The sequence below is a fragment of the Schistosoma haematobium genome, chromosome ZW (genome assembly GCF_000699445.3).
Source record: "Schistosoma haematobium chromosome ZW, whole genome shotgun sequence".
NCBI lineage: Eukaryota > Metazoa > Platyhelminthes > Trematoda > Strigeidida > Schistosomatidae > Schistosoma > Schistosoma haematobium.
The window spans coordinates 36279089-36305898 of NC_067195.1; the positions used below are offsets into that span (position 1 = coordinate 36279089).

Below are 26810 nucleotides of genomic sequence, written 5' to 3' on the forward strand. Positions count from 1 at the left end.
CAATCGATTAAAATCTAGCGAATTTTCAAGAACACAGTCGTTACATCAAAACTGGCATCAAATAAAATACTATGTGGAGTGATTAAAGTTTTTCAAATAATAAATAAAAATCGCGTAATACGGGATTTGACACATGTAAATGATACTGTACTCCTTGTCTAAAAACTAAACACCACAGCAAATTCTGGTTTACAAGTGAGTATATTGTCCCTTGCATAATGTAATTCTCGACATACACATGTAAGAAGCAGACAACGATCAACATATCCAAACGACATTTCACTATCTTGAGGACCGTCTGACCAACGTCACATGCCAAGCCACCAATCAGAATCCTGATTCTAATTTCCTCTGTGATTTACTCTAAAGCTTAGTGTCTCTGACTTGGTCAGTTGCACGTTCCACCATGACTACTGACCTTGAGCCGACCGCTAAGCTCCTATTGGTTCACTATTTCCAAACTCCTCCCTACCCTTTGCTTCGGAGACAAAAGTAGCAACCGTGTTCTACGATATTTATATTTTGAATAGAAATGGTCTATACACAAACATATCAGATCGCATAACACTATAAAATGAAAAAAACAACAGTTATACGTGAATACGCGAGAAGTGGTTATGAATAGGTGAGACCATAAGTAATCCAATGGCAACAAATTAGGAATAGTAAATCGTGTAACCATAATTTATAAGTCAACTGAAAGCTTATACCAAATGGAGTACATATACACAACAGTCTAGTTAGTTAGTAATTATACAACAAATTTATAATTCTTAAAACTCCGAAAGCTTAACTTCGACACTATTCGTCCCGTTATAAGATTCATAAATTAAGTATGCACATCAATGGATTCTTGTGCTTGTGAAATTTATAGGTTTTGTTTTGCATTCATTCATCGTAATTCCTGAAGATTTCCTAAAACAGATATCTTTTTTACTATTTCGCTTTCTCTTATTTCCAGCACTTTTCCTTATATTATATGTTCATTCTTGCTCATTGTTTTGGTTTGTTTGATATTATCATTTTTATTTCTTCCATTATAAAGTTTCATTTGTATAAGCTGTCTGACTATTTAGTAAGATTCAGTGGGAGAAGTGAAACCTATCATCATAAGAACGTTTTTAACTGATAACGAAATACTTTAGGAGTATTTCTACAGTCTCTATAATCTAATTGAGAGTCGATGCTTGGAGATCGCTTGATGTAATCTTACTGGATATAAGTAGGTAAAGCTGAGCTAAACTTTAAAGTGAATGGTTAACGGGTGAACTGAGTCAAGGTCACAGTGTATTTATTAAAATAGAGTTAGGGATCAGTGTTAGAAATTCGAATTGGAAATTAAGGTTTTGTACAATAATTGACATCAATTTTAATGCAAGCATCTCAAACTGCATACCCTGAGTGCTAGTCTTAATGTAATAATAAGTAATTTATCAAGCACTTCAATCTGCTGATTGGGTTAACCGGTTGAGATCTCAAAGTCATCGAGCGGTATGGCTCAGCTATACATAGAAATCGATTCGGGAGAAAATGAACAAGTACATAAATAATCTTCATTCAAATAATAACCCTAATTTAAAAATTGGTAACAGTTAAATATTCATATCATCACATAATGTTATGAATGTGACGTCAGTAAATATTTACAGAGGAGATTCGCCAGTCGGAATACTTTTTCGTTTATGACTAAGCGTCCTGGCTAAGTTATGGTCAGTGATACCTCTCGATTGATATGATAAACCTTGAGATAATCTTGACTCCCATTGATTAGTACGCCTTTATCCTTAATCTTGAGTCCGATAAAAAAAACAGCATGCAAGATTCTGTTATTTATATTTCGGGTACCCAGTATGCTATTTTAAAATTCATTGCTTTGTGTACATAAATTATTAGACCTCAGATAAAAAAATAATACTTTACATACAAACATTCTATACGTGGTAAAGAACGAAGCACACAATATGTAACTAAAAAGCAATGATCAAGGAAAAATAAAGTGTACAACGGCAGTCACTTGGTCCAACGGAAGCTAACAAGAAAGGGAATAAGGTACGTAGTAGTCCAATTATTTAATAATCATACAATAAAAAAATAAACAGTAACATTCGATAAAGTAATTCTGAAAATTCCAATATCTTCAATACTCGTGTGGTTGTAACGCATAATTACAAATTTGAGTCACCCACAGGTAATGTACGCTGAATAAAACCAAATCTGATCAGTTGATTCTCTGATATATTTCCTAGCATTGTGCTTTTTTCGATCAATATTTTACTCTTATTGGTTTAACTTGCTATAAATGTATTGCCTGCTCTGAAATGGTGAAAACTGAGACTGGAACTGATCATATGTCTCGTTCGGTAACCTTTTTGAGAAATTGGTTCGAATGTTGTTGAACACTTAATAAATACAACGCATGTTATGTAACCTTTATTGATTGTAATCGGAGTAGTTTGTACAAATAGGATCAACTACTGATTACTAATTTCTTAGCGCATTATTTACAATAGCAATTTATCTCAGATGTTCGTGATAGATTGTACGTATTTTATAACCAAAATTATTGACATAAAGCGTTAACTGGAACAGAATTTCTTCTTACTAAAATTTGAAACACCTTGTTTTTCCTGATTTGCCCTATGTCATTTAATGAATTTTTATTGATGGTTAGAAGCTATTTGTCGTTTTCATGTTTATAAATCGACTTTCAGCATTTACAATCGATTATTTCCTCAAAATTTAGGGGGCCTGCTGAGACCAGTTGAGTTACATACTCGACAAAATGCAAGTAGAGTTGAAAATTGATTTCATAGTGAACTCTGTGAACTCATATCCTAAACCAAATCCACCATGAGAGTTCATTATTTGAATCAGATATCTTTTGGAGGTTTCTGGCCTAATAGCTATTCTCTTTATTCAACAATGTGATATGGATTCAAATATCTTCATGAGGGATTATACGGTTTACAAGGGAGTAGCTACAAGTTTGGGAACTTTCGCAGCTGTTAGTTTTTACTTGAATTTCACCTGAGCTGATGGTAAATTATTCAAATTTACTAAGCAAAATCTTTAAACTGAAACTACTTCTTGTGCTAATCTTAGATACCGTGAAGTTTATTTAATCTATTGAATTTTATAGTGACACTTAAATTGTACGAACAGTTTACGAATTAAAGTGTTAGAGTCAGTTCTATAAAGTATAGAAATTTTTACTTTATAGATATTTTAAGATGCGTTTATGATTTTAAAATCAAGTCTGAATTTGCACCGTATATGAAGCTTTACTTTATATCCATTTGTTCAGTTACATTTCACAATAATACAACGTAAACGTTCAGTGTCAAGTGTACAAAGTAATATTTTACGTTTTATCAACTTGGTACAAATAGTTCGATCGTGTTAATTGAGCATTATGATATTTTAATTGTTTCCCGGTAAATTTTGCTGCGACTAATTTTGTGAGAACTCAATAATTATAGATAAAAGAAATAAAATGATTGGAATATTTGTGCATCTAACTTCAACCAATCCACAATATTGAGCAACCAACTTCCATCGTCCTCCAGGTTTTCAGTGGTGGTTAAATACTGATCGGTTCATAATCTCAATAAAAACCAGAAAATCTTCACAACCTTATAGCGATAAAACATTTGTGCTTGTAGTTCACTCAAACCTTTCAAGTTAAAAGCTCCTTCTGTATTTATATTAAATGATTCACTTTACCAAACTATTTATATATCCTTTATTCATTAGGTCAACGTTGATTATATCTTAGAGTACTTTGGTCATAAAATGTATTTTTTGAAACTGAAATGGAAACAAGTTCAAATACATGAATACAACTAGATATGAATTGTGCCCTTAATGTGAACATAGAATTAAAAATCTTTTCTCTGAATCTTGTAACCTTTTAACTGTTCGGAGTTTTATTTTATCGAAGCCCGACTAGCCACTAACTTTCTGATCGTGATACTTTTTATCTTATCTGATTCGCAAAAAGCTAATCAGTGTTATGAATAGGGGAATAAATGGGAATGGGGAATATTGGAAGCTGTTCTTCTGTGAACCAGGATATAAATTCCCGATGTAGGTTTGTCCAATAATTAATTAGGGGTAGTCTGGTTAATTAACTAATTATATGCTTCCATTAGCCGTTGCTACATATTTTTCCATTCCTAGATTACAGAAAACTAGTCGTAAAGCTACTACTCAGTTTTTTTCCATAAAAATCCTGGTTACTGCACACAATGAGATTTATCGTTTGTGATAGAACATGGTCTTGTTTGTTATGTTTGTTATAATTACATGACTTTCAAAGTCTAAATAGTACAGAGTAGTATTATGTACTCATGGCGTTCTCCTGGAGTTTTACTAGGTAATTTGAAGAACGGGCTACCGATCATTTTAACAAGTACAGTTATCAATGTTTGGGAATCCACTGAAAATAGTACATAAGTAGAGAAGAAACATTAAGTTCAAACAGCTTGTTTAAAAGGTTCTCAGTTATACTCGTGTTCTTCATATCAAAAACAGCTGAGTTTTACGTGTTAACATAGATTTTCTCACTATTTTCGACATGATAGAGTGAAATTCTGAAATCGGTAAATACTGCATTTGTGGGGCGCGTGTTTGTTCTTTTAGCCATAACTTAATTCAACCATCAGTTTGGAGTTATTTTACGAACTGCACAATAGGCCCTTGACATTTTTCACGTTACCGGACATGAACAAAATGTATTCATGAATCTAAATAAAAGTTGATGCATCTCGTAACTCTTTAGAGAAATGACTGATTACAGTAATCAAAATCAATATTTAGTTCAGGAAGACAACAAACCGGGTAATGCAAACATACAGGTAAGCAGTCATGTGTACGTAAAACTCGGCAAATGAGTAGAAGTTAGTAAGTAGTTATATGAGAATAAGGAAATGATTGATGGGATCAATAAGGATACGTGAAAATGTAGCTAAATAAGGGTTAGTAGCTAATCCTACTGATTCGTACAAAATAACTAACAGGATAAAAGTTAGGTTGTACAGCTGTCAGAGGCAACTAATTTTCGATAAATATACAGTATTTCAGCACCTTTTAAGTGCCTGGTACAGTGATAACCGAGTGGTACGTATGACTGTAAAAATTGACGTTGGACGGTATATTCAAATGCCTTTTAACAGTATATACACCAGTCGTCCTGACATAGTATGTGCAGGGTACTGGAACCTCACTCTAGTGGTGCTTTTCAGGTGATGAGAGAGGCTGATGCAATAACTAGCACAAAGATCTACAATCAGGGAAGATTCAAATAATTGTAAACTTCGACCGACCTACATTGATGAACCAACCTCATTTACAACATCACTATTGTGACTTTAAGCCTGGCTGGTTGTCACGCGATTTACTCGCCAATCGAGATACGACTTATCCAATCTTAGTACTATGCTAAACCAATGACGTTCGACCGGTATGAGCAACCCAGAGTTATTATTGGTCCTTTGTTCGCCTAGTCGATCCGGTTGAGTCTAGAGCATCAGTACAGCTTCTACTATGCGAATCATTTATTTCAAACATACTTGATTTATATACCAGCCAAACAGACCGTATCATACCATAAAATAGGAAATAACATTTATACAAGATCAAGCCAAGAAGTGGCTGTGGACGTGGGAGACGGTAATTAATAAACTGAGTATAGCTTAAGAACACTAAATCGTATAATAATAATCTATAGGTCGAAATGAAGCTTATAATAAGAGGAATATAAATATATGTAATCTAGTTACTGAACAGTTATACAATAGGAATATATATTAGTCCATTAATAGTTCTCAGAAGTTACCCGTAATTTAATCTTCGCTGGAATATAACAATCATGGAGGAAAATAAGCAACAAAAACAATGCACCAGGACAAAAGTAATCACGAATCCGATCATTTGACCATTAATTACGTCCAAATAATACTTTCCCGAGTGTAAGTTTATTTATCAATATTTTTTTCAAATTTAATACCTTTATCACATAAATTTTGCACAAATATCGGTAACATATATCACCTGAATCTATGTAACATTTTGATTTATCATTTTCTCAATAATTAAATAGGAAGATAGCTGAGTACAATTAAACGTTCAATCTATTTGTGATAAATTCATAAGCATACAATCGTTTTCACCAATGAAAAACGTAACATGAAAGTACAACAGCATTTTGTCCTGTATCCTTATATGCTTGATAAACAGGAAAAATTCTAAGAGCGCCTTTCAAACTATGTTCCCAAGACATTCTTAATAATCTGGATGCAATCATAAATTATGAATTTTTCAAACAAATCAGTTAAATTACAGATTCTATTCGAATTATATCAAGCAGACTGCAGTTCATCACAATAATCTATGCATTAGCTTGCAAAATCGCATAAAAAATAACTTCATTATAAAATTTATTGAACGAATATATCCATACACAAACTTAAGTTGCTTTCTTGAAACAAATAACAAAAAAATAAAAGATGAGGGAGTAATTGACTTTGTACAGAATGTAACACACATTTGTTTGTTATATTATTAACGTAACTGCATATAAATTATTTCTGGATTCACTTTTACATGCATTTACACTAAATGGCATCACTAATATTCGGTAAAAAATATCAACAACTCAAGACGGTTTATTTTCTTTATCTTCTTCGTTCACACACTCAATCATATGCTCTGATTCATTTGTGGCCACCACTTCAGCAGGGACGATATCACCAGAATGTGCTTGTTTCATGTAGTAATATAGACCTCTATGAAACAAAATAGTGACGAGGACATGGTTTTAGACATATATAGTCAGTTAGTTTGTGGGAAATTACATTAACACATAAGTTTATTCGTTATTTGCCAGTAAATCTTGAACGCAGAATGACTTTATAGGTTTCTCTTTTTTAATTTCATTTATTTTTCAAATTACTTTTCTGCTTATTTATGGTCATTTACTGATATCCTCGACGCTATTTTCACACGTTTGCTTTGATTCCTATTTATTTCCTGTGGGATGTATTAACTTGAACCCGGTACACATCTGTCCCAGATTCCATGTTTTCTGTTCCGTATAAAGTAGTTTCAAAAGTTTTTTAGTGTGAACGGAAATTTTCCTAGTTGCAGTCCATAAAAAATCGGGTACGAGTGTATATGAGAAATAATCAGGTGTTGATATTAATATTCAGAGTAACAAGTCAATAACATTGGTCATATGTAAAAGTTTGCACTAACCATTTGTGTTGCGCTGACAAAAGAATAAGTAAACAATAAATGGTCACACATATAAACAACAGTAATTAATTTTAGTAAACACTTACGCATCAGTCTGTTGTTTAGGGAATAGAACACGTTCAACTGCACCGGAAGGCATACATATATCGTGAATGGGCTGATCGTGTTTGAATAGTTTATGAGTAACAATCCGAGGCAATTGGTCAGGTTCAGGTTTTACGACTGGGACTTGATGTCTTCGCCAATCCCCCTTTGATACAACCAAATAAGAAATGAGCTCGCTAGACGGTTCACTTTTGAACTGAAAATCAATAACATTAGAAAATACTACCGTTTGAATTAAAGGAAAATGAGCGAAATAGTTCTATATAACTTAGTGTGAAACAATATAGAAAGGTATAAAATAAACAGTCGGGTGCACAGTAAAAAACAATGATGATGAGACACTATCTTGTTGAGTGTACAGTAACTACACGATTTAAATGTGGGCTTTACACATAACAAAGAGTTGAACATTAACTTGATAATGTATAATAACTGTGTTCAGTGTATCTGAACGAAAATGCTATTGATCGACAAGTTTCATCATAAGAAATATTAACAACTTCATAATAAATATATTTTTGTTATACCCTAATGAGTAGAAAAATTGTATTTCTGATGTTTCGCGACTTAATGTAAGCCACTTCTTCAGAGTAAATAGTCTCAATAGACATCAACAATTTCCTAACATTAGACTTGACATATAACTAATTTATCCCTTCTAAAAGTCAACAAGATAAATAATTCAACAAAATATTTTAAAAAATTATAGAATTGGGTCAATGGTTCTCCTATTTCTTTGTTCAATATCAAATAAATGAATACTTACTCGCGTTAATCCAAAGTTGTAATATCGTACAACAATGTTACAGTTGGAATCCTTTTTTCCACAAGTCTGCACATGAGGACACTAAAAATAATTATAAAGCATTAACAATTCATTCTAATATACGGGATTTCGTTTGCAATATAATTGCAGAAATATGTAAGTAATGATATTGGAAAGTGGCGAGTGTGATGTAGCAAATTGCAAATGAAGAAATTCGGCTTAGTAGGAACTGAGATGCCATTGGAGTATTCTTCATTTTCAAGCAGCACATGGTGAACTAAGGTACAATAGTTAGGAATCTTTAATGAAGTTTAGTACTAGTACTACTAGTAGTAGGACAAAATACATTATTTCTACTCCCACAACTGACATAATATAAGAATATTTAAAGGTACAGCCATTAAACTAGTCTATCAAATGACTAGTTTAAAAATTTTAAACTTCTATGGAAATAAATGGAATATTTATCAGCAGCAGTAACTCTCAACAAAGTCGAGTGTGCGAAAGTTGTTATATATATAAACTACAAACAAAGTTGCACAAAACATTTTACCCTGATAAATAACGGAATTTTAACACTTTTAAAAGTTCAAAGTTAATACTAACGATTACTTACTGGACTGAAAATATGAACATCAGGTCCCCCATTTGTGCGCTGGAAAAAATTTTTAAATAACGCGCTTGAATGCTCTTTTAACAAAGTGTGGAGAGCGATTATTACAGTTGCGTGGTAAAATAAGCAGTGTTATATGATCTTAAATAATTGTTAAATTTTAACATATAAAAGATTTAACATGAGCTTATGGGACCAGGTAAACATTTCGCACGATCATAATCAGGAAATATATAAACTATAAACTTGTCATTTACGGAGAAAATATTAACACATTTACCAATCAAAAACTATTACTCAGAATTCAAAATAGCTAGTAAATTGGAATTGTTTCTCGCTTTTTCCAATTTTTTCTTATTAAGAGAAGTGATGTGTACATACAAAGATCCACCTAAATAAAAATAACACGGAATAGGCAGTTAATTGAATTCTCTACATTGTTAAATCTTGGGAGAAAAAAGGGAATCTATCTATTTCTCATCCCTGATATTATGAATATCGATTGCAAAAACATAATATTTTTCAAAAGAAACTAATTTGAAAACTACTTAAAATAGGAAAGATGGAATATGGTAAGTAGTGGAATCCGGAACGCACGTTTCGTCTTGTTTGGGACTCGTCAGTTGGCTGTACCTGCATCCCAGAACTAAAGAAATGAGTGGAAAACATTAGAGTTGATGAGCAAAAATATATGGAAGACATAGCAATGACAGCAGAAAAGTTGTAAGATAACGAAGTATGGGAGAACTATATGGTACAACCAAAGTTAGTAGGTGAATATAGTAAACCAAAGCAACCAGTCAGGGAAAAATAAGGAAAATCAATCACTGAGGTTCAACAGCAGAGGAACAGGTGGGTAGAGCACTTTAAAAAGTTCTTGAGTAGATTGGCCCCACTGAATCAACCGGACATCGAGGCGGTAAACAAAGACCTCCCTTATGTGTCACCTCACCAACTACAGGAATCAGTAAGGCCATTAGACAAATCAGAAGTGGGGAAGCAGCAGAACCAGATAGCATACTAGATGAAGCCCATAAAGTCAGATATAGTGGCAACTGCAAACATGGTACACATTCTTTTCCTAAAGATTTGGGAGGAAGAACATGTACCAACACACTGGAAAGGGGTACACCTAATCAAAATACTAAAAAAGGGAGATCTTAGTAAGCGTAAGAAATACGGAGACATGACACTACTGTCAGCACCAGGCCAAATTTTCGGTAGAGCGTTGCTAAACTGGGTGGAAAATTCAGTGAAAGCCCAACTTCCAAACCCATAAGCTGGCTTTCGAAAGAATCAATCATGTACTGTCCAAAGCGCGACACTGTAGATCATTGTTGAACAATCAGTAACCTGGAACTCATTGCTATACATCAACTTTCTTGATTATGGAAAGCCATTTAACAATGTGGCTAAGAAAACCTTGTGGGATCTTCAACACTATGGATTACCTGAGAGAACCATTACTATTATACGGAACTCCTACAATGAACTAAATTACAGATCCGTGCATAGACGGCAGTTCACAGATGCGTTTTAAGTGAAGAGTGATCCAACCCAAGACTGCTTGCTCACGCCTGTTGCCTATCTCCTAGTTGCTTACTCAATTATGAAGACCAAATCTTAGAGGAAGCACGGAATACAGTGAACACCATGGATGCGGTTGGATGATTTAAACTTTATAGACGATCCATCCCTTCTAAAGCACACAGTAAAAAACGAAAGTGACGACAACCATGGTACCAAAGTGTCTCAGCATCCACAAGGGTAAAAATAGGATCCCGCGACACAATACAATGAGCAGCTACCAAGTCACCTTTGATGAAAAGTATCTCCAGGAGGTGAAAACCTTCACGTATCTGGCAGGAGAATCTAATGAAAATGTGAATGTATGGATAAGCAAAGCAAGGGCAGTGTTTCGATGATTGAAGAACATCTGGAACTCAAGACAACGGTCGGTAAACACAAAAGTCAGAATTTTCAATACACAAACCAAGAAAGTTCTATTGTATGTCGTCTAAAGTTGGAGAACAACTGAAATCATCATTAAAAAAGTACAAGTATTTATAATCAGCTGTCTATGAAAGATATCCCAGATCAATTAGGGAACGGCCATCAGTAATCACCTACACTGGGAGAGAACAAATCAGCTTACAACTGAGGAGAAATTTAGGAAAAGACACTGAAGGTAGACTGGTCACAAATTGCGGAAATTATCGAAATACATCACAAAGCAAGCCTCAACATGAAATCCTCAAGGCGAAACGAAAAGCAGACCAAAGAATATATCGCCCCGGGAATGGGAGATAGATATCAAAAGCATAAAGAAAGGGAACTGGAAAAAAAAGAGACCAAAACAAAGTTTGTCGATGATTCTTGATCAATGGCCTATTTTTCAATAAAGGTAACAGGCCTAAGAAAGTAAGTCAACAATTCAATACACCTTATGTAATCCTAACTTATGATTTGCTCCCATAATTATTATGATATTTCACTGCTAACACTTGTTTTTCGACAATAGAGTGACACATTTACTGTTTGTGTATGAATGGGAAACTTGAAAATAAATTCACTAAGGATTTGCTTCTCTAATTTTTGTAGTGCAAGGACAAATTTATTGATTCTTAAATTTAGATAATAATTTTCATAATTAGTAAGCAATTTAAAAAATCAAATTGACAAACCAAAAAGTCCCTTGCTTCAAGTATTGCCTGAAATCCGGACTTTGTTCCTTGTTCAATAAAGACCAGAAAATCAGTTGTTTTCTCCCACAATGATGAAATAACACGTGAACGAGAAGATTTGCATGGGATTTCCAGTAAAGTGTTAGCACAGACTACCAAATTATATTGATTCTTTTTTATGAAGAAAAAATGAAATCGACGAAACAGTAGAATAATTTTGTTTGTGTTCTTTCTTTAAAAAAGGCTACGGAAGTTTGATTTAGTAATCATGGTAATAAACATGGTTTGAATTAAAATCAAACAAATAGCAGCATAAATACTGAGAAATTGGGATTTATAGTGTAGAGCAAACTATATTACAGACACGTTTCACTCCAAAATAACATTCGAACGATACTTAAACAAGCACTTTTTCGAAGATGACAACTAGATGCAGAAAACAGAAAACTTGATGGAGTTCCAACTATGATCAAAGAGAACTAAGCACTTAAAGAATTTCAGTAACGTAAATGAAACATTTCACGTGATCAACTTTACACAGCAAAAATGATGCCATACTGTTCCCCGGAACAATAATTTAACCTTTTGTGGTAGTATCTGACACATGATATGATAGTTATCACAGAAGTTTATAGTTTACACCACCTTCTGACTTTGGATTATAGTAAACCCGAAATATGTGTGAGTTTGGTTGAACATATATCTGCACCTCAATCTTTATATATCTTCCCACTGGTTGTAAATACGAACAACCAATAACTTACCCGCAATCGATAACTTAATTAAGCCTGCTACCCCTTGTGGAGAAGCATAGACTGCTCAAGGAGCATTCTTCATACAACTCTGTCCTGGGCAATCCTTTTCAGTTGCTATTCAACCTTTCCATGTCCGCTTCCCATTCTCGAAGCAGTGTATTCTTTGGCCTTCCTTGTTTCTGTTTGCCCTGACAATTCCAAGTTAGAGCTTGCATCGTGATGCAGTTTGGTGATTTCCACTATGTATGTCCTATCCACCATCAATGTCTTTTCCTAGTTTCCTCCTTAGTTGGAAGCTAGTTTATTCTCTCCCACAGTAGGCTGTTGCCGATGGTATCCGATCAACGGACACTGAGTACCTTGTGTAGACAATTGCTTACAAACACTTGTACTTTTTGATGATGGTTGTGGTATCTCATCAAGTTTCAGCTCCGTACAGTAGAACTATCTTAACGTTCGTATTGAAGATTCTGACTTTGGTGTTAGTTGACAGTTGTTTTCAGGTCCATATGTTATTCAACTGTAGGAATGCTGCTATTGCTTTACCAGTCCTTACCTTTACGTCTGCATCAGATCCTCCTTGTTCATCAATGATGCTGTCCAAGTACGTGATTTTTCACCTGTTCCAGAGTTTGTCCATCAAATGTGATTTAGTTGGCGTTCTCCGTATTGTATTTGAGGATCTTTCATTTTCCTTTATGAATGTTGGGACCTACTGATGCAGAGGCTACTGCTACACTGGTTGTCTTGACCTGCATCGGTTTGTGAGTATGGGACAGAAGGGCCAAGTCATCCGAGAAGTCCAGATCGTCTAGTTGCATGCAAGCTGTCCATCCTATTTCTTGCATCACCACCTCAGATGTAGAGGTCTTTATAATCCAGTCAACCACCAGAAGAAAGAGGAAGGGAGAGAGTAAGTAGCCCTGTCTGACTCTGGTCGTCACTTAGAGTGCGTCTGTCAGCTGTCCTCCATGCACCACTTTGCAATGAATTCCGGATGATATTGACGATTTTCTCAGGTACACCAGTGTCGAAGAAGGTTCTCCCACTGTTATAACTTGTGACTTGTGTGTCCTACTAATGTATAGCGTAACAATACCGCCAATTAGAGAGCAGTGAATTGTCGATCGGAGCAATGACGCGTAAAACCCGTAAGAACAGTCTAGAGTACTTATCGGTCCTGCTTTCCGCCTAGCCCAGCCAGTCAAGTCCAGAACACCAATCTCAGTCTCTGTGATATGAATAGTTTATTTCAACCATACTGGGTTTATAAACCAACCAGACAGAACACATCCTACCATAAAATAGGAAACGACATTTGTACAAGATTTAGCCAAAAGTGGCTGTGAGTGTGGGAGGTAGTAATTAATAGACAGGGCATAATTCAAGAATGGTAAATCGTATAATAATAGTTCATAGATCAAAATAAAGCTCATAGTAAGAGGGACATGAATATGAATAGTTTAGTTATTTAACAATTATACGATAAAAATATAAGTTAGTATTGGTCCATAAATGGATCCCAAAAGTTACCATTCATTATGCTTATCGGGACATAACAACCACCCACGTTGTCGAACACCTCATAGTCAAGGAAGTTGATGTATGGTGACGATTTTCAGTCAAACGACTGCTCAACAATGATCCTTAGTGTCGCGATTTAGTCTATTCACGACTGATCCTTACGGAATCCAGCCTGTTGATCTCGAAGATGGGTATCTACTGAATATTTTATCCTGTTCAGCAACACTCTGTTGGAAACTCTTCCTGGTACCATTAGTAGTGTGATACCTTTGTAGCTTCCACATTGGCTCAGATCTCTTTTCTTTGGTATCTCGATGAGATATTCTTCTTTCCAGTCTGTTGGCACTTGTTCCTTACCCTATATCTTCCTGGATAGAAAGTGCAGCATGTTTGCAGCTGCTTCTATGACTGACTTTATTGCTTCGGCTGGTATATTGTCAGGTCCTACTGCTTTCCCACATTTGATTTGTCTGATGGACATCCTGATTTCTTCGATCGTTGGTGAAGTGGTACCTACCGGTGGGTCCAGTGGAGCTGGACTATTCAAGAGTTCCTCGAAGTGTTCCACTCATCTGTTCCTCTGTTCTTAAATCTCAGTGATTAACTTTCCTTCTTTATCCTTGACCAGTCTCTCTGCTTTACTATATTTTCCTGCCAGTTTCTTCGTTATATCATAAAGTTGTCTGATATTTCCTTCTCATGCAGCTTTTTCGGCTGTTCTTATTGATAATATACTATCCCAACTACTGATGTCCATAGTACCACTAGGACCACTGACCTGCTAAAATACTCAGTTAACGAGGCATCATGTTGTGGTCGAGTGGGGAGGAATTGACCTCTACAAGATAACGACTGAAGATCAATGGTTGTTTAAGGTCGGTCCATGATGAAAACTACGAAAATTAAAAACTCACAAACCCCCCTATACTGTCATAGAACTTTTTTATGCAGATTTCTGCAAGAAAATTTGTGAATATCTTCAGTTTAATCACATATGTTACATTGTGTATTCAGAAAACTAATAGGTAAATTAGTTTACTTCTACTGACTGAGAATGTGCTTCAAATATGTATCTCCTTAAGCGAAAGAAACCAGTAGCGTAAGAAAAGAAATAAAGTAAGGTGAAACAAACTCTTAGTTTAGACTATTAGTCTTGTAAGAACATAGACAAAAAGCAGACAACCAGTCAATAAAAATACTGCTTTTGATTAGAATAGCTTTGATAACCTTCCCAATGTTAATGCTATCAGATTCATATGCAGGAAAATACACAACACAGTCCAATACTATGACCTATAGCAAACCGTGTTCATCGATAGCGAAACATATAATTGAAACGGGGCACAAAATTGACAAATCAACATACTCATGTTAAGTTACAGATAAACAATATAAGGTATTCGCTAAAGATGGACGTTATCCAACTGTTTCTGTCTAGGCTTAAATACCTAGAGAATGTTAAAACACAGTTCACATTTTATTAAACTTTTATAAAAAAAACCATACTAATAGTAGTTTGTCAATAAATTTTCCCCTACTTAAAATTAAACTTTACATCCAGTCAAACGAAACGTTTCAATAGGGATTGGTGAACTTCCTGGAATCAACTTAACCTTCTTTAAAAAATATAAAACGTCATGAGGTCGTATTTCGTCATATCATCTAATATCAAGTAGAGAAAAAGCCCGTTTCAGTTGCTAGTTCCCCTACATTACCGGTAGCTTTTATACACGAGGTCTCCGAACGAGTAAATTAATGAGAATATACAACAACTGGTATACCATATAGATTACCCAACTCATAGTAAATTTGAGAGCTTTAATAGGCAAGTCACAATGGCAGGATTTCATCTGCATAAAGCCACTTAACAGTGTGATTTATCAATAAAAGACAACTTTACGTTCCACGGACAATGTTGAAAGATACCATCGCTTTGTGATATGACCTATTAACTCAACAGCTCAGTAACTAACAGCACAAATTTGCCCTATCTTCAATCATAGTTTACTTTCGGAACCCGGCAACTGAGAAAACTAATAACCGAATGTGATCAGTGGAAAACGTGTGAGTGATTAGTGTTTATGAACAGCAGTTACTAAGAATAAACTTCAGGAAGCCAAATGTAATTTTTTCCTATAAGTCTGTTTCCGCGTTAACGTTATCGACTCTATGGTATCTGTTTTTATTTAACCACAAAGTTGGTCAAAGGAGGATCCATTGGTGGCAACTGTCTACTTACATGCCGAGCTTATGACAATAAGACCGTAATTCAGAAACCGTTGTATTCTAATATACCTAGTGTTATGTTCGTTAACTTGAATACTACTACTGATTCGTCTTACTCGGAACGGAACGAAGAATCAAGGACTCAGAGACTCGATAAGCTATACTGGTCCGTTGTCCCCGACTCAGCTAACTCGATCCAGAAGTCTTGGTAAGATGTAGAAAGTATATTCTACAGACAACCAGAAGATACCAGGTCCCTCAAGCACACAAATCAAGCGTATTTATACAAAAAATATATAATCGATATTGCCATGGAAGTTTTTAAACATTTAATCGATAACTTCGTCAGTCGACTGCCATTGAAATATTTGAGCATTTAATCGATAAGTTCGTCAATCGACTATGTGCGTGGGTGGTAAGAAATGCCCAAGCATGCATCTGCATACAAGCTCCACAAAGATAAAATTACAAAATATGAGTTTTGGGGATCTAACGTCCCCAACACCTAACAAACCATGAAGAGAATTAGAAAGACTTTTTGTGACCATTATCCAATGCAACTCATCAGCCTAAGTAAATACATGTTAAAAACCTTACCTTAATGTACTAAATACTTTTATGAAATGTTTAATGCCGACTACACTATCTAGGCCAGTAGCTGAAGTTTATGTAACCTAGTACACAAGTATAATTATTAAACCATTTTGAGGATAAAATTCCGATGCTTGTAAAAGCGGAAAGCTACCTAGTTCATAACCTTACAGAAAATATAATTTTGGGTAACACTACGACAAGTGAGGAAGATTAATGAATATATGTCCCGTTGTGAGTTTGAATGAATTAAGAAAAACGACAAACGTAAAGTCGATTACCTTGGTACTAGGCATGAAGCGGCGATGGTAAACACCAGGAAACACAAATTCAGAGGGTTGAACACTCCCCTGCTTTTGAAACATAAACTCCGATATTCGTGTCATATGTAATGATGGTTCCACCAGATAATGATGGCGTACGCAACCAACTGGCCAGACTGTGTTTGTCGCCCTAAATTTTCAGCGTATAACAGAGGAAAAAATTAAGTGAATCGAACGAACTACGAATAATGACGAAAAAAGTATATTAGTGATTAGTTAGTTATAATCTAAGTTAGTAGGTCACTAGACCAGTGGAATGACAAAAATGAGACTTTTCAAGTATCATCTTGCATTCAATCTAAAATTCCATTTCACTAAAAATATCTTGAAAAAAAACACTTACGTTTCTACTTTGTTATATTACAGTTGGTATTCGCGCTATGGAGTGAAAATGATTATACTGAAAAAGCAACAAGATTTATAAAGATGGTAAGAAGAAATTTAGCGGTTTTATCGGGAAGTAAACAGGAATCTTAAATCTATCGAACGCTGCTATGTTAATTGATTTAGTTGCTCACTTTTTGGCGAATTAATGTACTTTTTATATATGATACTGTTTGTCCGTAACATGATAACCTTATATGACTGACGAAATACAATGGATTCTAAATTTGGACAACGCTGAGAGAACAATCTGTTTCTTACTGATAACTTTCTCGGCATCTAAGTCCTACTGCATGAAAAACTGGAACTTTATTGTAGTCCAAATTAAAGAGGATATATATATGAATACTTCTGGATAGATGCTTTGGTATAGCAAAAAGATAGGAAGCAATTGTATTGCGATTTCCTTCATCAAACTCCATATCAATAAATCAAGAGAAAAAGCAAGATGGGATTAAGTCCCGACTTTTATAATCCCTTCTCCTTCTGTAATAGAAGATAACAGTTAGTTTTTGTTATACATATAACAATACGGTTTCAATATGAATCAAAATTTTCCTTTAGTGTACTGTTTCCATACATTTATTTTCCTTGAAAAGGATAAAACTGACACGAATTCATTCCACTTCACTAGATAGCCATAAACCGGTAACACTCTTTATCTAGAAATATTTGTTTATGACATCAGTCAGACAGTCACAACCAACGTAAGCAAGCTGGTTCAAATGTATATTGGCCCAAGTACAATAAATACATTTTAAATTCCGGGTATAATTTCCCAAATGATATCCTACTTCTTAGCCTCAGCAAACAAAAATAGATTATAGTTCCACTGTTATCTTGTGTTCTCAATGTTGCAGGTTATGAAAGCTGGCTAAATATCAACGAAACAAAATGAAGTCACTCTGTTTCACAGATAAACCAGTTATTTTTATTACTACCACTCTGATATAATACAAGCTTAGGGGATGTGCGTTTACATCTATGCGTCCCGACATGGTCATGATAAGGCATAAGTACCACCACTAGATTAGAGATAGTAGAGGAAGTCAAATTATTTACAGTGTATTGTAATTTACAGACAATTATTCCGTTGCAGTATATGCATCAAAAAAGTCACTTCTCAATAAACTAAAATAGTACTAGTTGACAATGTAGAATTCCAGTGTGAGAGATCTGTAATAAAAATTCATCAAGAATACTCACCAGGTGACTGTTCCGAGCCCAGAGCCAAAATCAAATAATGACTTTGGAATAAAACTTGGGCATCGTTTACGGATTTCGTACAAGACGCGGCAAACGGTAGCAAAGTTGGGTGCCAAACGTGAGACAAGGTACAGCTCACAAGTATGCCCAGAGTAACTAAAACAGGGAATAGAGAGTTAGCTCGAAGTTTTAGGATCGGCTTGGCAATAAAAAATGGAAAAAACCACGCTTCAAAACCAACCACTTCAGGTATGTCTGCTACTGATAAAAAAACGGAAACCAAAAACAACGAGAACACAATATTATAATGATTATACTACAGTATTAAGTGAAAGTAATCAGAAAATTGATTGGAATTTCTCAATATTTATTTTATTCCAAATGCGCGGAAATCTATAGAAATATAAGATGATCTGTAATATTCCCAATGGCAGATAAGCCAATCCTTGGATCTTCGATGTACAACTAAAATATCTGAAAGTGATATATTTGCTAACGAACGAAAACAGAAAATTCGAACTACTAAGTATATGGGAATCATTGATGGTGACCGAACATCCTCTCGATACCATATCCATGCCCAGACAAGTGATTTGATTAACTAATAAGCAATTGGAAGTCAATGGTAAAAGTGGAAGAGGACAATTATCATGTTTGTAGCAAATTATGATAAATAGTTCATAAGGTGACTTTAGTCATCAACCTTGCTAACACAATTGAATCCATGCAAAGTTCATTATCTATTTATTTGAACACATAAATATTGGTACAAGAGTGCGCCAAATATATATGCGCCACACAAAACAATGAAAATTTAAGGGGAAAGAAAAAAAGAGAGAATAATAACGAAGAGATTGATGTAAGGTGGTGTAATGATAATAATGGTAATAATGGAGGAACGGAAAGGTACAATCGGAAGAAATCATTCAGTTAAGGAAGATACAACCACTGCTTATGAAGAAAGTAAAAGGTTACAGCAGGATCGCCGCTGGCTTCTATTCCGAGCCATATCTGATATCGTCTCTAGTCACTGTGTAGCACCATCTCTCGAACCCCAACCAGGGAATCAAGAAGGACCAACAGAAGCCAGCCCTTTGCAGCTTTCTTTCATACCCCGACACCATGTCGTACACTGACCACCTCTCCGCTTTTTCCAACCAGTCCCAGAGTCGGCAAATAATGCACGACGTGGAATCCTCTGGGACGACATTCGTAGAACATGTCCAAGCCACCGAAGTCGGTGTTTCAAGATGGTGACATCGATTGCATTATCGTCTCTGTGCCCGAACACACGATGCCGAACCTCTGCATTACTAAAATGGAGCAGCCACTGGATGTCAGCAATCCTTCGGAGACAACGATGATCGAACACAGAGAGTCGTCTAACGTCCTCAACTCGGAGAGGCCAGGTTTCACAAGCATAGAGCAAAACTGCTCTCGCCGACGCGTTGTAGATCCGACCTTTTACAGCCAGACTAACATCACGAAGGCGCCAAAGATGGCCCACATTGGCATAAGCCGCTCTGGCTTTCACTATTCCTGAATTGATCTCTTCATTCGCGCCACCACCAGCACTTATGCAGCTACCTAGATACACGAACTTCTCGACTACTTCTATCTGTTCACAATTCAGAGTGAATATAGGATTAGAATCATGCCAGTCTTGTAGAAGTACTTTGCACTTAGAAGGTGCAAAGCACATACCGTACCTACGGACACTGATTGCCAACTGATTAAGTGAGAATTGCATGGTTTGGGTATCATCGCACAGTAAGGCAATATCACCTGCATACTCAAGATCGAGAAGGCTTTCTCCAGGCAACAGATCCGCACCACCAGTGCCTACATCCAGCAGATGCTTCCAGAATGTCGTTGATGGCAAAGTTGAAGAGGAATGGTGAGATTGGGCAACCCTGCCTAACCCCACTGCTCGAATGGAACAATGGAGAGAGGTGGTTGTATGCCCTCACTCTGCCTGAGGTGTTTGTATATAAGGCTTTCAGGATGTTAATAAACTTCTCAGGCACAACCTTCTTCAATAGACAATCCCAGAGAACAGTCCTGTCCAACAAATCGAAGGCAATCCTGACGTCAAGAAACACTACGATTGTTGGCCTTTGATAAGTATGGCGGTGTTCTAACATTTGGCGGAGGGTGAAGATATGATCAATAATTCCTCGACCAGAACGAAACCCAGCCTGCTCCTCACCAGTCAATCATTCTCGGCTTTTGAACAACCTACGAAGTATGACGGAAGCCAATAGCTTGGACGCAATCGGAATTAGACTTATCCCCCGATAGTTGTTACAGGAACGACGTGAACCCTTTTTAAAGATAGGGACAACTATCGACTCATTCCATGACGTTGGTACACTCTCTAGTTCGCACACCTTTGTAAACAACGTCGTCAGTTCCTTAGTCAAAAAGTCACCACCATCTTTAAAAAGAGTCGGAGGTAAGTCATCTGGGTCAGGTGATTCGTAACGCTTCAAGAGTTGGAGTTCCTTGCGGAATTCCTCCTCGTTTGGTGGATCAGTCGTCACCGGCCATGGAGGGCAGGACAGTCTGACCGATGTTGCCAGAGCAGCAGGCCAGTTGAACTGCCCTTCGAAAAATTCTGCCCATCGTCCAAAACGTCGATGGATGTTAGTGATTGGCATCCAATCATTCTCGCAGATTGTTTCACTCACACCAGACTTCTTGCTGCCAGTGGCTCGGATGAGTTGGAAGAGCTTCCGGTAGTTACCAGATGCAGCTGCTGCTTCCAGCTCATTAGCACGCTCCGACCACCAGGCTTCTCGGTCCTTACGCAAGCTTTGCTCAACTTCCTTACGTAACATCCTTCGTTTGTGGTCAAACTCACGGTCACCCGGAGTAGACCGACGGGCTTCAATGAGTTGTAAGGAACCTGAAGAAACCCAGTGCTTATAAGCGGGACGTCTCGCGAAGCCGCAAGCGGTTTTACTCGCCATTTTCATGGCGTCATGCAATTGCAACCAATGCTCATCTATACTTTTCGGTGGAATGGTATCTAGCCTACAAGCTAGCTCGGTTCGATACTTACTAGCAACAGAAGTCGCAACTAGCTTGCTATTATCAGTCCGTTGATGGCGGTCACTTCGTTGACCACTGAAAAGTAAGGTGAGATTGGCACAGACCAAAGCATGGTCAGAGTCCAGATAGGTACTCCAAAAGGAGCGGCAGTCTTGTACACAACCACGTCAGCGGTAGCTGATCGCGATGTGATCAATCTGAGTCCAGGCTTGAGATGCAGAAGGCGGACGCCAGGTGGCACATCGGCGATGACTGTGCCGGAAGTTAGTGCTAGCCAGAAACAGGTTGTAGTCTGTGCAAAGTTGCAGTAGACGGTCCCCGTTATCTGTTCTGCGACCAACAAGTCCCCATCGGCCACCTAAACGGTTCTCTTCTGTGCCTAGACGCCCGACCTGAGCATCCAGGTCTCCGGCTAGTACTACAATATCTGTCGAACGTACTTTCTGGAGTAGAACAGTTAAATGGTGGTAGAATTCTTCCTCGATTGCATCCGGGCTGCAATCTGTCGGAGCATAGGCGGAGACGACGAAAAGACATCGTTTCTCACGCCGATTTCTTCTCACTTTGATGGAACTTTCTAATCTAACAGCACATAACCGACTGTTAATGGGGACCCAATCGATTAGTGCTGCCTCAGCTCTAGCGCTTAGTGCGACACCAACGCCAGCAAGACCAAACGAAGATGCCACAGGGCCCCCGGATAAGCGCACGTAAAACAAGCCTTTCGAAGCGACAGATGGAGAGCGCATTTGTAGTACTTCACCACAGTCTTGAATACGGGTCTCAGATAGACAGCAAACATCGATATTAAGACTTTCTAAAGACATAGCCAGCCCTATCTGTTGTCCGTCCTGCATAAGTGTGCGAACGTTGAAGGCAGCCAGTTTGAATGGTGCACGTGGTTTCAGAAAGACTGCTTCAGTACTCATATTCGGTGGTAACATACAATTTTCAACCGGACAGTGACTCGAGAACGTTTAGATAGAATCGAATTTTCACCAAAGACGAGCTGCTGTATAAGTCAAAAAAATAAGTATAGACAGAGTAGGAATAAAATAGGGTGAATAATGTCGTAGTAAATAATAATAATAATAATAACAGTAATGATAATAATTTGAATCATTTGATTGTTATTCGAAGCGAGAAAAGCAGTTTCCATAGATATAGAGAGTTCATCATAATTGTGAGTGGGCTGCGATACTGCCCGGGTGCCCAGACCGAAGCAGGTGGTTATCTTAGGGGGCCACACCCCGAGCCTTTGACCTAAAGGTCTAAACCACAAGGCAGTGGAGCATCGTAAGGAGATGCAGTCCCATGGTAGCCGGTGACCAACGATTGGTCCATACGCCATTTGTTCCCATAGGATACTAGAGCCCATGTACACCATTGGTTTGGGATCCGGTTAAAGCGCCGGACATTCGCTTTTGGTCCTCTTATTTTCGTAAACAACACCCCCGCCACGAGAAGGCAGTGAGTAGGACTTCCCTGGCAGAGGCTATATACGCGTGGCCATGTGAGAGTATTTCGAGAGGGAGGGCGGACCCACCCCGCTCTCGGCCATACCAGGGCATTGTTTAAAAAAGCAACTTTAGAGGCGAAATTGAATCATCAATAAACTAGATAGTCAAAAGACAAATCATACAATGTCGTTACACAACAGTCACTAATGCATTCTAAAGACTTTATTATTATTATATAATATTATATTATAATATCATATGAATTTATTTCTAAAGGCCGAAATATTACTCAATGGGGAAATAAGGAGTGATGCATGTTCAGACTTTTCTCTACCAACAAGAAACGAGTATTTCATAGATAAAATCAAATACCTTAAATTATTTAGTGAGAATGTGATGTGGGCAAGGTGAAAGCTTACCTTAGTGATTTCCATGACTTTAAATCCAATTCTCTACTAATTTGGGCTTCACGTTGAGAAGTAAAGTTCTTCAGAGCGAACGTCAGACCTTCGTCTTCATCCCATGAATCCAAGTCCCCGGAGTCCTCAATTTTCGACGATTTACGGATAACTTTTTCCTATGGTAGAATTTAAAAAGCCGTCACTGATGTTCGGTCTTATAATTTGGATTCAAAAAACCGGCGTCGAAGAATTAGGCGACGTAAAAACATATTCATGACATGAACAAATGAATAGTAATAGCTGCTTACCTCAGACATAAGAGGGCGCGACCACAGATAGTTTGTAAGGATTTTAGAACGATCTTCGATCGCCTTCGGGGGAGAAAGAGAATGCTCTCGGAGATAGTCGATAGCCACTGCATCTAGTCGAGCAGGTAGAGATATAGGAGGCAGCTGTAGATAACATCGAAGTTGCTTTAACCTTGAAGCCCAGGTTGTTGAACATTCATCAGGGTCTTTGTCACGTTTTCGAGAGTTCCGTGGGGGCGGTGTTGAGAAAGTTGATTGTAGCTCATCAGACGTACGATATCGTAAACTCCCATTAATTAAACGGCCAGTGAAATCAACCACAGATTTCCCACGAGAGGCCTAAACGATTTTCATTTCATGGATAACACAGAACATACTCAGATATATGACTCAAAATTTACGTATTTACGACAAATAAAAAGTTTGTTTAGAGAACTGATAAAGTTTTGAATTAGATGATAAAAACTTATGGGCTTCATGTATAATTTAGTTAAATTCACTATTAATTTGTGGTTCACTTTAGTCTCATGGTTATGATGCGCTCGAATCACTTAGTGCCAAACAATCTAAATTGATTAGAAACAATCAAAGCAACCGATTAAACAGAGCCAAAGGGTAATCAGGATAAGCTTTTAAATTGATGATGAAATAAGTAGGAAACTTAAGTAGACTGATCAAAATATTCTCCAAATATTCGGAAGAGCACTTTAGGTCCAGTAAGTTTGGGAAGGACGACTCAAATGTCAAGATTAAGTAAGAAAATGTATCAAAGAGAAAGAGATAATACCAGGGCAGTCAAACCAAGGTATTACATAAAACTCGTTGAAAAACCCTTGTCTAAGCCACACAGAGAAATGAGAACTTGAATGGACCATGGACAGATTTTGGGACGGTTGGGTATAGGTTCTAAAACACTAAACAAAAGCCAAGAAATCTCCTTTGACAAACTTAAAAGGACCAACAACTTACACACAGATGAAGACTAGTAAGTGTACATGCAGCTTAGTTGATATTTAGGAAAGTCAGTAAAGAAACGACAGAGGTTATGATCTGCTACAACATCAAGGATATGTGGGGTTGTTATATATTATATACTATGAAAACTTAAGGGGTCGTAAGTGCATATCTGGCACTTCTAAATTTTATTCAGAAGGCGAAGAACTCACTAATTAAGAGGACCACACGATATTAAGAAGTCAGCACAAATTTAGTTAATATTAATAAATGAGAATGGTATTAATTGAAAACAGAAAATAAATAGAGTGAGTTAATTAAGATTTATAAGAGAAAATTCTTTTAGTTTTATACTATCAGTGGTCACCAACCACCGGTCTTTATAATCCCTAAATCAAATGAGCGATTTTAGAGCTCGTGTCGTACATAACGTTGATTTTTTCGACTGTGTTCTGCTTTCGCCTGCATTGTAGGTCTCGGTAGGTTGTAGAGTTATATGTTACACATGAGTAGTTCACTTAAAGTATTTTTGCAAACTTATTGACTGGTTTTACTTCCAGTTCACTCGGTGGTCTTCCCACATACGATGAGTGATTAAGAGACATGTATGGTGTCATTAATATTATGACAATTGAACTAAGTACATGTTAGTGCGCAAGACTTTGAGAGATAGTAGAAGTGCTAATAATATTAGCTGGCTGCTTGAATCAAAGATGATGCAGACTTAAAAATTCCCGACTGATAATTAAATAGTTATCCATTAAAGTACCTCTTCAATGAAAGATACATCTGAACTTATATGGTTATAACATGACAATGATATGTTAAAAATGAAAACTGATACGAAACATATTCAACTGTTACTAATGAGCTGATGGGTGTGGTATTCCGTAGATACGTTCCAAGGACTTATTTCTCGCTTAAATTCTTTACAAGGCTGATAAACTAACGTGTAGGAAGCATACTGAGTATAAGAAATAACATCAGTCTAAGTAAAATGTCTTGGTTAAGTAATTCTACATTTCTACGATGCATCTTGATTCAGTTATGTTTACTAACTAGTAGTCATCAACCAGGATAAGTATTAGCCTGCAGTTAGGAAAGTGAACATGTCTTAGAAACTTCACAAAATCAGTTGATAAAGCCGCAAAAAGGCTCAATAATAGTTAGTCTCTATAATCAATAATTAAACGTCCTTTCCTTAGCAAGAATTTTAGTGCCGGTTTTCGTAATTACAAAACAGAAACTAACTATTTGCCATTTGAATCATCTGGTACTGTGATTAAACTAAGTAGCGCATGAACTACAAAATCATCAGGCTTGCAAGCACACCCAAAATAAAAATTCGTGAAATATATGGAAGCTTCATCAGAACCCCAGCAACAAAGACCTAGTTTCGAACCAATTTTCTTACGATCGACTAATGGCGACCAATACTGCATTAATAATCAAAAACTGTCTTCATGGTGGGGAAAAAATGTTAATTATACATCTTACTGCAGCACAAGACGTTTCGTCATGCTTTTGGCTCATATGCAGATACGAGTCGTCACCATATGCTTGATGTAATCCTTTTATTTTGAAAACACCTAATGGAGTCCTTTTAAGTAACATTTTCAGTAAAAATATGATCTAAAAAATGACAGGTTCACATATCGTGAACGACAATATGGTTGGGAAACAAAAGATAAACTATGATTATGTCGCCCCCTTATGTGATGAACACTAGAACACTTTAATGAACACAAGTTGGATGATGTTAAACCGCAAAAGGCTAACCACAAATAGGATGTAAATCGTCACAGGTAACTGTGTATTCAATACAGGTCTGTGTAAATCATCACAACTGAAATTTTGTAGTGACAGTAATTACACAAAGCAATCGGACAATTAACACAATGCAACGGACAACAATCTATTTATGAAAAGAAGGGTGAGGGAACGTCTTAATTGAATTTTCTGCAGTGCCAAACGGGAGAAGTTGAAATCACCACTCCACCTCAGCAACCTTGAACTGATTGGCTCAAAGTTGTCATTTCATTTTTGAATTGCCCAATGTCGGTGGCCTCTTTGTAGACTAGCTGAACTTAGTATTATGTGAGCTTTAAGGAGACTTCTACATCCCAGAAAATGCCGAATAACAAATAGCCATGTGCATCATATGTTTTGCCTGTCTTTCAGTTGATGAAAACCTCTGCGTTG

The 26810-nt window shown here is 36.8% G+C and overlaps 1 protein-coding gene across 1 annotated transcript; it reads right to left on the bottom strand.

Moving 5' to 3' along the window:
* Nucleotides 1-736: 736 nt before the first annotated feature.
* On the bottom strand, nucleotides 737-26601 carry SETD2_2 (Histone-lysine N-methyltransferase setd2). Its single transcript, XM_051211228.1, has 10 exons — nucleotides 23655-26601; nucleotides 23365-23522; nucleotides 18432-18587; nucleotides 16800-16971; nucleotides 11423-11593; nucleotides 8742-8780; nucleotides 8126-8206; nucleotides 7341-7555; nucleotides 5837-6785; nucleotides 737-3807 (listed from the first exon to the last, which is right to left on the bottom strand). Exons 1-9 carry the CDS (start codon nucleotides 23661-23663, stop codon nucleotides 6656-6658), a joined length of 1131 nt encoding a protein of 376 aa, XP_051071265.1. The 5' UTR covers nucleotides 23664-26601; the 3' UTR covers nucleotides 737-3807; nucleotides 5837-6655.
* Between the last annotated feature and the right edge of the window lie 209 nt (nucleotides 26602-26810).